Consider the following 19,031-nt stretch of genomic DNA (forward strand, 5'->3'; position numbering starts at 1 on the left):
CACACACACACACACACACACACACACACACACACACACACACACACACACACACACACACACACACACACACACACACACATACATACACACACACACACACGCACACATATGATCATCACATTCAAGACTCTCAAGGGAATTGATAGGGTAGACAAAGACAGGCAATTTAACACAAGGGGCACACGCACTAGGGGACACACGTGGAAACTGAGTGCCCAAATGAGCCACAGAGATATTAGAAAGAACTTTTTAGTGTCAGAGTGGTTGACAAATGGAATGCATTAGGAAGTGATGTAGTGGAGGCTGACTCCATACACAGTTTCAAGTGTAGATATGATAGAGCCCAATAGGCTCAGGAACCTGCACACCTGTTGATTGACGGTTGAGAGGTGGGACCAAAGAGCCAGAGCTCAACTCCCCGCAAGCACAAATAGGTGAGCACACACACACACACACACACACACACACACACACACACACACACACACACACACACACACACACACACACACACACACACACACACACACACACACACACACACACACACACACACACACACATGCACACATGAGACTGTTAACGCCCCAAGTGTTCAATTGGAATAGATTTTATGTTCGTTGGTTTATATATTAAGCAACGAACCTATTATTATTTACTTTATTGCTTTACTTGTAAGCCAGTTCCTGGCACTACTCAAAGGCATTCATTATCCCTATCCCTTCCTGTCTCTCTGCGTGCCTATCTCTGCCTGTCCCTCCATATGCCTGTCTCTCTTTATGCCTGTCTCTCTTTATGCCTGTCTCTGCCTGTGTCTCAGTAAGCCTGTCTGCCTTTGCTTGTCTTTCTGTCTGTCTGTCTGTATGCCTATCTGCTCTGCCTCTCTGTATATCTGTCTTTCTCTACCTGTCTCTCTGTATACCTGTCTATTCCTGCCTCTCTGTATGCTTGTTCGTATTTGCCTGCCTCTCTGTATGCTTCTCTGTCTGCCTGTCTTTTTGTATGCCTGTCTGTCTACCTGCTTCATTGTATGCAGTCTTCTCCCTCTCTCTTGGTATGCCTGTTTCCCCTACCTCTGTAGGTACCTGTCTGTCTGTGCGAAACTCTGTATGTGTATGTTTCTACCACTCCTTCTCCACATATTTCTCAATCTCATGTATCTATGTCTTCATCTTGTTATTCCCTGTATGTCGGTCTGTCTGTCGTTAGTCCATATTTTTTTTCATTTAGCTTATTTCAATATATAAGTATTCTCTCTGCCACTCTCCAAATCTGCCCCTACATTTAAAACAATTAAGCTATTTATTTATTTAAGCACTGAAAATATATTATTAACTCCTCAAGCATTAACAAGAGCCTCAACATAATTATCTGAGCGTGTGGCAGATCAGTAAGATACACCACAACCAAGTGTGGCTGCAACTGAGCCGTCATAACTCGTGGCTGCCCAGGAGTGGTGGCGGGTGGGTTGTGTCCGAGGGCGGAGGTTGTCCAGGAGTGGTGGCGGGTGGGTAGTGTCCGAGGGCGGTGGGTGGGTTGTGTCCGAGGGCGGTGGGTGTCCAGGAGTGGTGGCGGGTGGGTTGTGTCCGAGGGCGGAGGTTGTCCAGGAGTGGTGGCGGGTGGGTTGTGTCCGAGGGCGGAGGTTGTCCAGGAGTGGTCGCGGGTGGGTTGTGTCCGAGGGCGGAGGTTGTCCAGGAGTGGTCGCGGGTGGGTTGTGTCCGAGGGCGGAGGTTGTCCAGGAGTGGTGGCGGGTGGGTTGTGTCCGAGGGCGGAGGTTGTCCAGGTGAGGTGGCGGGTGGGTAGTGTCCGAGGGCGGTGGGTGGATTGTGTCTGAGGGCGGTGGGTGTCCATGAGTGGTGGCGGGTTGGTTGTGTCCGAGGGCGGAGGTTGTCCAGGAGAGGTGGCGGGTGGGTAGTGTCCGAGGGCGGTGGGTGGATTGTGTCCGAGGGCGGTGGGTGTCCATGAGTGGTGGCGGGTGGGTTGTGTCCGAGGGCGGCACCTTAGCGGGCCTCGGGTTACCCTACAAGACAATAAAGTGGAACCGACGCTCCACACACAAGAGGACCAGACATCTCACGTATAAGAACTGGGAGAGTGTGCTTGGAGGTAGAGACGAGGAGAGGTGAAGGTCCACCGAAGGCTAGGGTAATGGTGGTGCTGTAATGTGGTACTCTTGCATTCTCTTTTTTTCTCCATCTCTCTTTCTCAGTCTCTGTCTCTATGAATATTCTATTACATTTTGAAAACGACATGTATTTTAATAAACACTGGCCTTCTAACTATTCCAAGTGTATATACATTTTGTTGGTACACCTTATACCACCGTATGTCTGCAAACGTCTTGACGTCATATTTACTTGTCGAAAAGTCGAAAAATTTTAGTAACTTATTCCTGGAGCTGGTTTTCCCGAATGGAATCTTTTTTTGGGAGTGGCTGTATCTTATCTTGCACACTCAAAATACAAACTTCATGGCCTTGAAATATCTGTTTAGTATATTTACGTGTTGAAAGACGTCTTCTAAATATGCTATCATTCCTAACTTTTCTTCGAAATAACCATCAGCGTCTTAACTTCTCTGATGGAAGAAAGTCGACCAGCTGTCTCCGGAGTGCACACATACGATTTGAAACTGACCAATACGATAACTCGCACACTCTGCAGTGGAGTGCGTTGGTTAGTAGTGAAATTATCCTTATAAATGCGGTGTCTAACGAATTAGGTCTTAAAATGGTCACAGTCAATTTTTTGGGGTCGCAACTGTACTCTGATAATATTTGAATTTCCTCCATAAGAACTTTTTAAGAACGCAGGTGTAAATAAAACTCTGAATTATTTTGGTCTAAAAGTGGTCTCTGACTAATTTTGGTCATTAATTGGACTCTGATGAAAATTGCTCTGAATATTTTTGGGCTCAAACTGGACTCTGTTAATGTTTAGATCTTCAAACGGACTCTGATAATATTTTAATTTCCTCCATAAGGACTCTTTAAGAATTCAGATGTAAGTAAAACTCTGAAATATTTTGGTCCTAAAGAGGACTCCGGCTAATTTTGGTCCTAAAGAGGACTCCGGCTAATTTTGGTCCTAAAGAGGACTCTGTTAATTTTTGCTCTTAAAGTGGTCTCTGTTAAATTTTAGACTTTACCGGACTCTGGCAATTGCTGTGTTGTATACCATACCATTCATTTCATAAGTATAAGTATAGATGCCACACCTGTGACAAGTAAAAACATATTTTTTTTAAGAAACAGCGCCATCTGTTGCATGTAAGAGCAACACATGCTATACTAAACATGTTATGATTTCATTTCAAAGTTTCCTTTTGCACTGAAAAATAGAATTTTGATAGATTTCGATTTATTTTCAATTTCGAGTTAATTTTTGTGTGTGACATTGTGTTGGAATTGACCTGTGTTGTTTACTATACCGTTCAATTTGTGAATATAAGTATAGATGCCACACTTGTAACTGGTAAAAAACAAGTATTAACAAAAAAAGTGCCATTTGTTCCATGTAAGAAAAACACACACTATAATAAATATGTTACGACTCCATTTCAATGTTTCCGATTTCATTGATAAATTTAATTTTCATAGATTTCGATTACTTTCATTTTGGTTTAATTATTTTCTGTGACATTGCGTTGGAAGTGAGCTGTGTTGTTTACCATACCGTTCATTTCATTAGAATAGTTTATTTTTTAATTTTTTATTTTTTTTTCAATTGTTTTTTAACTGTTTTTCATATATTTCAGAGATTGCAACATAGGATCTTTTGATGTTCTCAGTTTTTTATGGGAACATCAGATCACTTGGGAATGCATCCGAAGTGGGAGTGGGGAATGGTGAGGAGGACGAGGGGACTGGAGTAGTCGATGGTGGGGGAGGACGAGGAGACAGGGCAGGGGAAATGGTGGGGGAGGACGTGGGGTTGGGGGAGGTAGTGATGGTGAGGACGAGGGGGGGGGGGGTAGGGGAATGGTGAATGGAAGGGTGGACAAGGGGACAGGGGAGTTTGTAGTGATGGGGAGGACGAGAAGATGGGGAAGGAGGGAATTGTAGGGAGGACGAGGGGACGGGGGGGGGGGTTGATGGTGGGGAGAACAAGGGGACGGGGGAGTGGGGAAAGGTTAGGAGAACGAGGGGACTCTGGAGTGAGGGATGGTGGGGAGGACAAAGAGATGGGGGACGGGGGGGGGTGGAATGTTGGGGAGAACGAGGGAACGGGGGAGTAAGGAATAGTTAGGAGGATGAAAGAATGGGGAGGGGGGTGGAAATGGTGGGGAGGACTTAAATACAAGGGAAGGTTGCTGTGGCTCAACCGTTGCTGAGCCACAGCAACACGTGGCCGGGTACAGCTAGTGATGAATAAAAACACTTGTATAATAGACAAAACCCATGATGTAAGAAGATTAAAAATTCTTGAAGCAATCCACGTAAAAAATAGAACAACCTACCATAAATACCCATATTATGGAACTATTCACCCTACTCACCATGAGAGTGAGAACAAGACCAGAACATGAAGATGCCAACATTGAAGACACTGCTTAACACGCTACGCCCACTACACCTGATTAATCTTTGTATATGCTTCGTCCTCTATTTTCACCTTTTTCTTTCGGCCTTAATTTTCCCCATTCATGCCTTATTCTTGACCCATTTGTATTGGTCTACTTGTCTTCACCTGACCCTTTACTGGTATAAATCTAACACGCCCAGTAATTTCTTACCAGCACCGCTCCTGTGCCAGGTAAGTCCACTACGGATTCACCATAGCCCATAATACTTGCCCCGCTCCTGTACCAGGAAAGTAACAGGCTTACTATAGCCCGTGCTACAAGGAACTTGTTCCGAGTAGCTGAATCTATAACAACAACAACAACAACGTATTTTCTTTTTTTTTTGCTCAATGGCCATCGAGCAAAAAGTCTTAGTCAACATGAACTTGAAACCGGCCATATACTGCAGGTATGTTGACGACATTTTTACACAGGTACCTGATGTCAGACATCTGCAGGAGCTGAAGGAGGCGTTTGAGCAGAGTTCCGTGCTGCGTTTCACTTACGAGATGGAAAAGGATGGGAAGCTGCCCTTTCTAGATGTAACAGTCATGGAAAATAGCGGAGGTTTCCACACTGCAGTCTACACTAAGGAAACGAGCATAGGAATGTGCCTAAATGCCAACAGCAACTGCCCAGACAGGTACAAGAGGAGTGTTGTTAACGCATATGTCGACCGTGCTCTCAGCCACAGTTCAGAATGGAAGCAAGTCGACGAAGAACTCTGTAGGGTAAGGCAGATCCTAGTCAACAACGGCTTCTCCAATGGTTTCGTCGAAGACATCATAAGAAGGAAAGTGAAACGCCATGCAACCTCTGAAGAGACAACTAACACAACACCTATACCCCCTATTAGACTATTTTACAGGAACTTCTTTTCCACAGCTCATAAAACGGAGGAAAGGGTCCTGAAAGATATTGTTAATAGAAACGTTATCCCTACAGACAAAAATCAGAGGATACAACTGACGATTTACTATAAAACCAGAAAAACGGCCAGCCTACTCATGAGAAACTCTCCAGACACAAAGCAGAACGCTTTAAAAGAGACCAACGTCGTCTATGCCTTCAAATGCCCTCTTGGGGATTGTAAGCTCCAAAAAACCCAGTATATAGGCAAGACAACAACATCTCTTTCTAGGCGTTTAACGATGCATAAGCAACAGGGCTCCATTAAGGAACATATAATCTCTTCCCACAACCAAACCATCGCCAGAGAAATCCTAGTAAACAACACAGAAATCATCGATAGATACAGCGATAGCAGACGGCTTGACGTTTGCTAGGCACTACACATTAAAAAGTCAACACCAGCAATCAACAGCCAATTAATGCACAACTATATTCTACCCACCTCAAGACTCCGCTCCAATATAGAAGCATCAAGAAATATGGACCAATAGGCTTTCTACAATCACTTCTATTCAATACCCATTGTTTCGTGTTCTGTCTTGTGTTGATGAATTTAATACCCTATTAAATACCACCTCACCCCATCCACCTCACTCAAATGTAGATATAAACAAATCGGAGATGTGTAAGTTCTATTCAGTTGTGTATGTGTAACTAAAGTCTTTGAAAATGTAATAAGTTTTACGAAACGCGCTCAAGTGTCGCGTCGGACTAGAAATAAAAATGAATTTTGGAGAATTGATTTTTGAATTGCCACCAACAGTGAAAAGAAATGTACGAAAGATTGAGAAAATTCGTGTTAGAATTATTAATCTTACTTTTTCGGTCATATTTAATAATATATGTCTACAGGAAAGACTGCTACCAAAATATACTAATATATATATATATAAATATATATATATATATATATATATATATATATATATATATATATATATATATATATATATATATATATATATATATATATATAACAAGCTGTACCCGGCAATGCGTTGCTGTGGTTCAGCAAAACATGTGCGTTACTGAGCCACGGCAGCCCTCCCCTGTCTCCTAGTCCTCCCTACCATTTCCTCTTCCCCTGTCCCCTCGTCCATCCAACCATTTCCTCTTCTCCTTCCTTTCGTCCTCCCCACCATCCCCCACTCAAGCATCCTCTCGTCCTCCTAAACATTCCCCACTCCACCGTCCCCTCGTTCTCCACACTATCTACCACTTCCCCATCCCTTCGTCCTCCCTTCCATTCCCCCCTTCCCCATCCTCTCGTCCTCTCCACCATCCCCCACTCCCCTGTCCTCTTGTCCACCTCACCATTCTCCATTATCCCCTCCCCCACCAGTTCCATCGCCCCCACCATCCCCAACTCCACGTTCCCCACTTCCTCCCCACCATTACCTTCTCCCCTGTCACCTCGTCCATCCCACCATCCCTCACTCCCATCCCCTCGTCCTCCCCACCATTCTCCTATCCCTCGTCCGATGCATTCCCAAATGATCTCATGTGCCCATCAGAAAATTGGGAACGTTAAATGATCTGATGTTCCCATCACTGAAATATAAGAAAAACAGTTTAACAAACGAAATGAAAAAATATAAAATAAACTATAATTATGAAATGAACAGCATGGTAAACAGCACAGTTCAATTCCAACGCAATGCAATACTAAATAAACTTAAAAATAAATCGAGTCTATGAAAATTCAATATGTCAATGCAATCGGAAACATTGAAATGGCATCGTAGCATATTTAGTATAACGTATGTTGCTCTTACATGCAACAGATGGTGCTGTTTCTTAAAAAAAAAATAATGTTTTTACCTGTCACAGGTGTGTCATCTATACTTATACTAATGAAATGAACTGTATGGTAAACGACACAGCTCAATTACAACGCAATTTCACAACGCGGCGACACACAGGGAAAAGGGAAGTCAACCAATTACAGGGGAAATAGGTCACCGGTATAACTTCGTTCGAATGGGATCCGAGACCCTTGATCCAAGGAGGGAGAGTACAAGGAAATTTCTTAAGGATCTTGGTTCCAGGTTCATTGACACTATCAGAGACCCAAGAGTGGCAGGTTTTCTCTTCCATTGCCTCATTGTAGCGATCCAGAGGGGAAATGCCTGCTTCATCCCTGGTTCTTGCCCGGCGTCAGAGGAGTTCAAAGAAATCTACAGCCTCTAGGAAACATACTTTTTCCTTTATTTCTTCTTAATATCCACTTTTTGTAACCAATCAGTTATGTAACTGTGTTATCTTGTATAATAAAGTGAGCAACATTAATAATAAAAAATGGGTGGTAAGAGAAGTGAACACTTATACGTATTTAGAATTAAATAGCAAGGTTTTCTCTGAATGCTCTGTATTTCCTTCTCCGAGGCTATGGGTTCCTGCAGTGGCACCAGAGGTGGAACCCCCTTGTATATATTCAAGAGTTATGCGGACTGATATTCATACGTGTCTTTTAATTCTGACAAACATGTTATAATGAAAAGATTGGTATTCTGTTTAATGTTGTTGTGGGCGTTGACGAGGTGTAGTCCTTGACTAACTGATGAGGAAGGGCAAAAGTTCTATGACATCCTTTCCAAGCTCTATTACGCAAAATCTTTTATTGATACAGCGTTAACAATTCGGCAGTAGGACGCGTTCGTGAGGGCTACTGGGGTTCCTGTGGTGTGTGCAGGCCGCGCCTGTGACCGCTCACATAAATTTGCGACCGTTTGGTTGTGGGTGCGACTATTGGGTGTACTTGTGAAGGACGCATTGCCCATCTAACACTGACAAGGGATACATGTATCCCTCTTGTCTCGCTCCATCACAGCCCCGGCGACTGTAAAGGCAGGATAGCAATGCTTATTTGACACCACTCACACAGCAACTCGATATGAGAGCATCAAGACACAGAATAGGCCACATGACCAATTATGAACGAACCAACGTTGCTTGTCCCAGTTACAAAAGGAACTATGACTCCAGTTCCAACAGCGACGACCCGAACGTTCCTGTATCCAAGGCCAACAAGAAGCCCCACTCCACTAGAATCCATCGAGGAAAGATGCCTCTATCAATAAATTCTCCAACTACCAAGACAAAATCCCCAATGCGAGTATGCTAGCGTTCTAGGTGCAACATGCTGAGGGCAAGACCTCATATGCCACAGTAGTGGACCTTGAAAAACAGTATCCCCAGCACAAGATACAAGCAAAGACAAACATCAGAGGCGAATATATTCTGTAGCCCAAAGACGAAATAGCTGAAAGTACCTGAATCACAGGGAATGCGATGAACTCAAGCCAGAGGACAAAATACGGAAATTTATTGTCCTACACTATCTACTGCACATGTGACTAACTTATTTCGAAAAGCTGAATTGTGTGGTGTCAGCAGAAAGATGCCAGGTAAAATCCACGAAGCAGGAAACCCGACAAGTCCTTCTCACTGTAAAAGGACAGATTCCAGAGAAGCTTGATTTTGGCATTTGGGGCGTGTTCCAATACAGGCCTTACACCCCAGAGCCCCTCAGATGCTTCAGATGTCAGAGATTTGGACATCACAAGGATGGCTGCCAACACCCAGTAAAGTACGGAGTCTGCATCCATGACACCAAAATATGCTTTGATTAACACAAGGCTAACCAGCCAGTTCAAAAAATAAGTGGCCCAATTGCTCCGAGGTGCACAACGCCAGGAACCTAAGATGACCAGAAAGGGTTAAAAGGGTCCAAACACCCCCCCCCCCAACATCTCCAGCAGCAGCGCAGAAGTGTCAACCCACATATATACCAACTCCCATTCCCACAAAAACAGTGTGGAACTTACCAAAACCAAACCAGGTGGAAGTGCCACATGCCACAACGGCTATGGTGGAGTGAGAAGGTCTCCGTTCTGGACAAATGGAAGTCTGAAGGACGGGGGGCTCACCAGAAAATAGTACAAGGTAATCGCTCGCTCACTGCACCCTGTAAAAGTACTTCGGGCAATAAAGTAAAAAGTGTCCGAGTTTCCACTAATACGGACCAATTAATAAACCGTCCCCAAACCAGCACAGAACTAAGTAATACTTCAACACAATTGGATACTCTTCCAAACCATGCTTTCGAAATACGGTACCAAACAAACCACAGAGACTCGAAAGACAATTGAGGAAAAGCTCAAGAAATTTCAACATATATCCTCACCTTCAAGGATGCAGGACAGAAAAAAACTCTCCTAACTCACTCAAAAAGAACAGGCAGAGTCCAGTACTTCTGATAGCGATCTTGATGAGTCAGTTTCAAGTGTACCAAAATCCTCAACTCCATTTTCAACTTCCAAGGCGAATTCATCTGACTTTTCCTCCATGGATGTCACGGTAATATCAACAAATTCAAACAATCTAGAAGACTAACGATCCTGCAATGGAATGCGCAAGGGCTGACACAAAATGGAGTGTTGGTCTCATTTGCCCATTTGTCTCCACTATCGCCGGGCATCGAACCCCGGTCCCCAGGATTACGAGCACTGAGTGCTGTCCTCTCAGCCACCAGGCGTCCCATACTGTACGCGTTTACAGACACGCTTGTGCGTGCCCGCACAACTAGTCGCACAAAGTTCACAACAATTGTGAACTTTTGACCTGGGAGTCTAGGACGGGTTATCCCCCAAGGGTAAAGGGAGTAGTGGAGGAGGTTAAACAAGATGGCCAGCATCTCCCTTGTGTTTAAATTCATCAATTTAGAGGAATTTCAGTTATTAAAAGTAAATGTGGTAATAATCAACCTTCTTTAACACCTATGTTAAATTAACATAGGTGTTAAATTAACATCTAATTAACAAATTAGGTATTTAAAAAATGGTTGATTATTACTACAATTACGTCAATTTAAAGTAAAGAGTCCACTCCACTTAGTTGGAAAGGGGCATAGAGATCATTCTCAGGATGGGAACTACTTTCTGAAGACTCCTCACTCAGTAACAACTTTCACGGAATAAGTGCTATTGACCACCTTGGTTGTAATTCAGTAAATTTGGGAAATTCAAGTATGATTCAGTATTGTATGTATTAACCAACACTGTTCAAGTATCTTTCTTGATACTTGATTATCAAGGTAATTTTCCAATTGTTTTGGAATAATGATTAAATCGTCCTTCAGTGACCAGTACATGATTAAGCTTTGTTAATCATCTTTGAATACTAGTTTGGCAACTAAGCCAAGATCAGCCTCTCAGCTTGTGAGGGCAGGAGAGTTCAGTTTTCCAGCAACTGGAAAAAGAGGGGTCCTCTCCCTGGGGAGGGGGTGGGGAGTCCCGGTTCCGGAAGGTCCCAACATCTGGTCCAGGTCTTTTCAGAGGTTTAGGTAAAAGTGTGTGAGTTAACGTATTTGTTAAATAACTTCATACCATTGCCAAAGTAGGAATATTTAAGTTGACCAGACCACACACTAGAAGTTGAAGGGACGACGACGTTTCGGTCCGTCCTGGACCATTCTCAAGTCGATTTGAGAATGGTCCAGGACGGATCGAAACGTCGTCGTCCCTTCAACTTCAAGTGTGTGGTCTGGTCAACATACTTCAGCCACGTTATTGTGACTCATCGCCTGCACAGGAATATTTAAGTGAAGCCAAGTTCAAGTATAACTACTTGTGTTGGTAATAAATTGCATTTTAAGTCATTCGTGTTTTCTGAGCTTCCCCAATTTTATCTTATGATTATTCTGTTAATAGATCCTGGGATTTGTGTGATAACCCAATGTGCTTCCTGTAAGCTTGTTTTTCGTTTCAATAGATTTTTCCTTGTTAACTTTAAATGTTAAGTCACATTTAAAGTAACTTCGTCCGTCCTATTCAAAATTGGGGATCACCATTCTTGGAGTTATGTATATTTGAATGGTTCCTGCCTCACGGTCAATTAGGGGAATCCCTCAGTGGGTTATTGAAGTCAGGTGGTGGCAGTGAAAGAGCGTTAAAGTCTCTACGAGTTTACTGGTAGATGATAAGATACAGTGCCTTGTTTTGTGGTACCCAGGTGATCAAACACCGGGGTTACAAGGTGTTGAACTGAAGGCTGTACTAGGAGCTCTGGGGAACTTCTGGAATAGCTAACTGTCGGCCGGCTAATAGACAGAAGCGTAGCTATTAGTCCCTTGTACCGTTACAGGTGAACCATCACGAGAGGATCAGCACCTAGCTGCTAGGTGTTGTGAGTGTGTGCTTGTTGTCACTTGGTGAGTGCCTACCCCGTCCACTCTAACTGTCACAACGTCATAAACTGATGTACTCAATGGCCCGACCCTAACCTTACCGAAGACCCACGAATATAAAACAGGTACTCACGTCAGTTTTGCGAGCCGCTATGACGTTTAGTCCCACAGGTTTTGGCCATGGGGGGGAGGGGGGGGAGGGGGAGGGGGGGGGGGTTGATAGGTTCGTGATAATGCGATGAGGGCTTAGAGGGGGCAGACTGCAGCTACACTGCCAGTATGACCTGACCTCCGTAGTCTTCATCCGAGACACTACCTGTATGACCTGACCTCCGTAGTCTTCATCCGAGACACTACCTGTATGACTTGACCTCCGTAGACATTATCCGAGACACTGCCAATATGACCTACCTCCCTAGTCATCATCCGAGACACTACCTGTATGACGTGACCTCCGTAGTCATTATCCGAGACACTGCCAGTATGACCTGACCTCCGTAGTCATTATCCGAGACACTGCCAGTATGACCTACCTCCCTAGTCATCATCCGAGACACTACCTGTATGACGTGACCTACCTCCGTAGTCATCATCCGAGACACTACCTGTTGACCTGACCTCCGTAGTCATCATCTTATCACAAGTGTGGTCCGGGTATGTGCGTCTGTAACACTTTACCCCACCACCCACGGGATGGCAATGGGGTGCATAGTAATATAAATTAATAATAATAAATAAATGGTATGTGTGTATGTCTACACATCGAGGATGTGTTAAACTGTCCACACTTTTGTTTTATACGGTAGTTTAGCGCGTTCACTAGAGCCGGATAAATGAATTTGTATATGTTTCCCTTTGCTATTACGTTGCGCGGACCCCTGGGGACAGCAAAGGAACCATGCAATACATATTACCGTATTACCACTGTGTTGAAGCTCTGCTGTGGCTGCTGTGTTGAAGCTCTGCTGTGGCAGCTGTGTTGGACCTCTGTTGTGGCTGCTTTGTTGGGGCTCTGCTGTGGTTGCTGTGTTGGAGCTCTGCTGTGGCAGCTATGTTGGAACTCTGCTGTGGCTGCTGTGTAGAACCTCTGCTGTGGCAGCTGTGTTGGACAACTGGTGTCCCTACTGGTGTGTACTCACCTAGTTGTGTTTGCGGGGGTTGAGCTCTGGCTCTTTGGTCCCGCCTCTCAACCGTCAATCAACTGATGTACAGATTCCTGAGCTTACTGGGCTCTATCATATCTACATTTGAAACTGTGTATGGAGTCAGCCTCCACCACATCACTTTCTAGTGCATTCCATTTACTAACTACTCTGACACTGAAAAAGTTCTTTCTAATGTCTCTGTGGCTCATTTGGGTACTCAGCTTCCACCTGTGTCCCCTTGTGCCTGTACCACCCGTGTTAAATAATCCATCCTTGTCCACCCTGTCAATTCCCCTGAGAATTTTGTATGTGGTAATCATGTCTCCCCTAGCTCTTCTGTCTTCCAGCGACGTGAGGTGCAGTTCCCGTAGTCTGTCCTCATAACTCATGCCTCTTAGTTCTGGGACTAACCTAGTGGCATACCTCTGAACTTTTTCCAGCTTCGTCTTGTGCTTGACTAGGAACGGATTCCATGCTGGGGCTGCATACTCCAGGATTGGCCTTTCATATGTGGTATACAAGGTTCTGAAAGATTCCTTACATATGTGGTATACAAGGTTCTGAAGGATTCCTTACACAGGTTTCTGAAAGCAGTTCTGATGTTAGCCAGCCTCGCATAGGCCGCTGAAGTTATTCTTTTGATGTGGGCTTCAGGAGACAGGTTTGGCGTGATATCAACTCCCAGATCTTTCTCTCTGTCCGTTTCGTGAAGGACTTCATCTCCCATTCGATATCCAGTGACTGGCCACCCAGTTCCTCCTCCTAGTTTCATTACCTTACATTTACTTGGGTTGAACTTTAGTAGCCATTTGTCGGACCATTCCTTCAGTTTGTCTAGGTCATCTTGTAGCCTCATACTATCCTCCTCTGTCCTGATCCTCCTAATAATTTTCGCGTCATCAGCAAACATCGAGAGGAACGAGTCAATTCCTTCTGGAAGATCATTTACGTATATCAGAAACAGTATAGGTCCAAGGACTGATCCGTGGGACTCCACTGGTGACTCCCCGCCACTCCGAGACCTCCCCTCTAACGGTGACTCGCTGTGTCCTGTTGCTTAGGTACTCTCTTATCCAGTGGAGTACCTTCCCTTTCACTCCTGTCTGCATCTCCAGTTTGTGCACTAGTCTCTTATGTGGTACTGTACCAAAAGCTTTTTGGCAGTCCAGAAATATATGCAGTCTGCCCAGCCCTCTCTCTCTCTTGCCTGATTTTTGTTGCCTGGTCATAGAACTCAATTAATCCTGTTAGGCATGATTTGCCATCTCTGAACCCATGTTGATGTTGTGCTACAAAGTTCTTTTGCTCCAGATGTTCCACTAGCTTTTTCGCACAATCTTTTCCATCATCTTGCATAGAATGCAAGTTAGGGACACTGGTCTGTAGTTCAGTGCCTCCTGCCTATCACCCTTCTTGTATATTGGGAGTACATTGGCCGTCTTCCAAATTTTTGGCAGTTCGCCTGTTACCAGTGACTTGTTGTACACTATGGAGAGTGGTAGGCACAGAGCCTCTGCTCCTTCCTTATGGATCCATGGTGAGATTCCATCCGGGCCTATAGCCTTTGTCACGTCCAAATCTAGCAGATGTTTCCTCACCTCCCCACTGGTAATCTCAAACTCTTCTAGTGGTTACTGGGTTGGTGTTCCCCCCTTATCTCTGGGACTTCTCCTTGCTCTGAGGTGAAGACTTCCTGGAATTTCTTATTAAGTTCCTCGCACACTTCCTTGTCGTTTGTAGCGAATCTTTCTGCCCCTATCCTCAGTTTCATTACCTGTTCCTTCACTGTTGTTTTTCTCCTGATGTGGCTATGCAGCAGTTTGGGTTGAGTCTTTGCCTGGTCATAGAACTTGCTGTGGCTGTCGTGTTTAAACTCTGCTGTGGCTGCTGTGTTGAACCTCTGCTATGGCTGCTGTGTTGAACCTCTGCTATGGCTGCTGTGTTGAACCTCTGCTATGGCTGCTGTGTTGAACCTCTGCTATGGCTGCTATGTTGGACCTCTACTGTGTCAGTAGTGTTGAACCTCTGCTGTGGCAGCTGTGTTGGACGTCTGATGTGGCAGCTGTGTTGGACGTCTGCTGTGGCAGCTGTGTTGGACGTCTGCTGTGGCAGCTGTGTTGGACGTCTGCTGTGGCAGCTATGTTGGACATCTGCTGTGGCAGCTATGTTGGACGTCTGCTATGGCAAGTGTATTGGACGTCTGCTGTGGCAGCTGTGTAGGACGTCTGCTGTGGCAGCTGTGTTTGACGTCTGCAGTGGCAGCTGTGTTTGACGTCTGCAGTGGCAGCTGTGTTGGACGTCTGATGTCGCATAAATTCAACTTGTACAGCTCTCTTGGTTTTTTGTGTTAGTCCTCTCTTGAGTTTATCACGTTCTCTGCTAGACTCGGGGATTAACAACGGTACAAGACTGGTTATTTATTCACGAGAAAATTCATTACGTCGTTGATAATATTGCTCAGCAGCTGGAGCAGAGTTGTGAGTTCCTTCACAACTTGTGTTGCCTGAGTAACCTTTCACAGAGCACTCAACAGTAGCCTCCACCTGGGTCACTGAATCATTACTGCTGGAAAAGGAGGAAGATCAACTTGATAATATATATTTTGACTCTCAGTGAGTTTTTGATCAAGCAGAAAACTCCGGGAAGGAGAGTTTGAGAAAATAAATGTTAACAGGAAGTTGAGAGATAAGATAGAAGAGTGTTGACCCGCCAGCAACGATATATACTATCTTCTCCATCCCTCAGAGAAAAGTGTGAGTTGCACTTTAGGAAGTCTTAAAAATATACTGATACAGATGAATAGCGTCCGCTGCTTTGACCCAAATTTTATGAGTTGAATGAAACTGAATGAAAGTTATTGACCAACAGCTATTGACCAACAGCTATTGACCAACAGCTATTAAGAGGCTGAAGACGCTCACATATGGACGCTCACTGTAGAAACTCCGGACAAACGCAACGAAAGTTTTATTGTAAGTTTCGTCACCAGTTTTTCTCTTGACCTGCGCAACACTGCACCAGCGCGGTCTGCGCAACACTGTACCAGCGCGGTCTGCGCAACACTGCACCAGCGTGGCCTGCGCAACACTGCACCAGCGCGGGTCGTTCTTCCCCAGCTGGTGAGCAACCCTGCAACACACTCCTCAGGTAATGATGGCTCAACACACAGCTCGCAAGCTAGTGTTTCCTTTACAATGATAAAGCTGTTGTCGTTCAGGGTAAACGTGTGATAAACCTCACGAAGCGAGACGAATATATCCTGGAATGTTTTGTGTTTTTATCTTGTGTAAAATAAATTCTAAACATTTGTAAACAATTGAATACTTACAAAAAAAGTATTGCTTCAGTCATTCAACAGTTCTTTGAAAACGCTTGAAATTATTACCGGGAGCTCCACTCTCTACTTTGTTTGTTCTCTTCATGATACTGTTACACCAAAGGAAAAATCTGTTTTAGTATTAGTAAAGCATTCTCACCCTTCAAGACAGGAAAAAAAATCATTTGTATACAAAGAATGTCTATAATTTGTCATGATCAAATACACACACACACACACACACACACACACACGCACACACCCACACACACACACACACACACACACACACACACACACACACACACACACACACACACACACACACACACACACACACACACACACACACACACACACACACATTTTAGTGTCAGAGTGGTTGACAAATGGAATGCATTAGGAAGTGATGTGGTGGAGGCTGACTCCAGACACAGTTTCAAGTGCAGATATGATAGAGTGATAGAGCCCAATAGGCTCAGGAATCTGTACACCTGTTGATTGACGGTTGAGAGGCGGGACCAAAGAGCCAGAGCTCAACCCCCGCAAACACAACTAGGTGAGTACAACTATGTGAGTACACACACACACACACACACACACACACACACACACACACACACACAGACAAGGGTCTGAGTGGTGTAGTGGGTTAAGGCGTACTATTTATGATAGCTACTGGAAGGTAGTTGTGCTTTCTTTTTAAATGGTCCAGGACGGACCGAAACGTCGTCGTCCCTTCACTTTCTAGTGTGTGGTCTGGTCAACACACTCGGTTCTGTTAGGAAATTGTACATCTATCTTCCTATTTTATGTAGCTGTCTCATAGAACACTTGGAAGAGCTTCTTCATCACGCATGTGGGCTCGACGGTTCAAGTCTCCTAGTGCCCAAGCGAATGATATGTTTATTTCAACGATAATGTGTTTGACAATATATATATATATATATATATATATATATATATATATATATATATATATATATATATATATATATATATATATATATATATATATATATATATATATATATATATATCCTATATATATATATATATATATATATATATATATATATATATATATATATATATATATATATATATATATATATATATATATCCTATATATATATATATATATATATATATATATATATATATATATATATATATATATATATATATATATATATATATCCTATATATATATATATATATATATATATATATATATATATATATATATATATATATATATATCCTTTCTAGTGAGTACATTTGGAGAGGTTTTAGATGATCCAAATAATTTAGGTGCTCTATCGCGTTTATGATATGTTCTCTGTATTTCCTCATATTTCAGCAATCTCTCCTGTTCTCAGAGAGGATGTGACTACCGAGCAGTGCTCAAGACGGGACAGCACCAGTGATTTGAATAGTACACCCATTGTGATGGGATCCCTGGATTTGAAAGTTCTCATAATCCATTCTATTATTTTTTCTGGCTGACGCAATATTTGCTTGGTTTTACTCGTAAGAGTTAGGTCGTCAGACATCATTATTCTAAAATCCTTTACATGCAGCTTTTCAATTACGGGCAGATTTGCTTGAGTTTTGCACCCTGTGTTATGTTTAAAGTCCTCATTTTGTCCGTACCTGGAATTTATCACTGTTAAATACCATGGTTTTTTCTGCTTCCCAGTCGAAAACTTTATTAATAGTTTTAATAGTAGCTTGTAGTTTTTCAATTTCTTCAGCAGAGGTAACTTTCTTGCTTATTTTAGTTTCATCTACAAAGGATTATACGAAGCCGTGACTTGTACTTTTGTCTATATCTGATATGAGAATAAGAAAAAGCAGTGGTGCAAGGAATGTACCCTGAGGTACAGAGCTTTTAACTGCGCATGGACTCAATATTATTTAGTTAACTATTACTCTGTGTTCTGTTCGACAGAATATTGAGTAGCCAACGTCCTACTTTACCAGTTATTCCTATTGGCCTCACTTTGTCCAAGCTCTTTCTCCACACTCTATTCAACGCATATGCTACTGGCACTTTGCATTTCTTTATAAATATTGAATTCCATGAGTCTGGACCCGGGGCTGAGTGAATGGGCTTATTGTCAATTTATCTATCAAAATCTGCCCTGCACGTGTTAATATCACTAAAATCATTATCTTATATACAATTATATATTTAATAATGTATATTAATGATATAATAATTAGAACAAAATTATATTTATATATATCTCTTTCTACTGAGAGATGAGTGGTTACTACCGTGACCACAAGATCACGTCTCATGGGTAACTGAACTAAAGGTTTAATGATTGACAATGTGTGAAGTCGTTCTATTCGAGGAATCCAACAAAAATATAATTTCCAGTCATCATGGCACATGTGGCCACGAGAGTTAAGGAGATCTTCTTCAGCTGCCAACGACCTGCCAGCTGCAACAACAGGTCCGACCACAAGCCGGAAACAGTTAAGCTTGTCACTTGCTCGGTCTGAAGAGTGTTTACGCTCTTTTTAGTGGCCATTCTCTTGATTGTTGGCCACATTTCCCGAGCGAACCAGACCATAAAATGTAATGTTGCCTAAACTCCACCGGCGGAGTAGCAGTTAATGAGAGAACCGTGAAGTCAATGTTAGTTTCTTGTTTAATTTTCAAAATATTTGTTTTATAGTTTGTTATTTGGTCAGCTGGTTGGAGGAGAGTGAGTAGGGGACTAGGAGACCTTCTCCTAGTAGTGCAGAGTAGACAGGGGGCTAGGAGACCCTCTACAGTAGGAGGAGAGTGGAAAAGGGTCTAGAGACCCTCTACTGGTAGTGGAGAGTGAGCATGGGGCTAGAGAACCTCTACTGGGGGGAGGGGGGAGAGAGTTGGCAGGGGGGGATAGGA

The 19,031-nt window shown here is 43.4% G+C and overlaps 1 protein-coding gene across 1 annotated transcript; it reads right to left on the minus strand.

The window, feature by feature from the left end:
- Positions 1-1,390: 1,390 nt before the first annotated feature.
- Positions 1,391-1,966, minus strand: LOC138363543 (uncharacterized). The gene has a single exon (XM_069322897.1). It carries the CDS (start codon positions 1,964-1,966, stop codon positions 1,391-1,393), a length of 576 nt encoding a protein of 191 aa, XP_069178998.1.
- Between the last annotated feature and the right edge of the window lie 17,065 nt (positions 1,967-19,031).

Source organism: Procambarus clarkii, chromosome 11 (genome assembly GCF_040958095.1).
Source record: "Procambarus clarkii isolate CNS0578487 chromosome 11, FALCON_Pclarkii_2.0, whole genome shotgun sequence".
Classification (NCBI taxonomy): domain Eukaryota; kingdom Metazoa; phylum Arthropoda; class Malacostraca; order Decapoda; family Cambaridae; genus Procambarus; species Procambarus clarkii.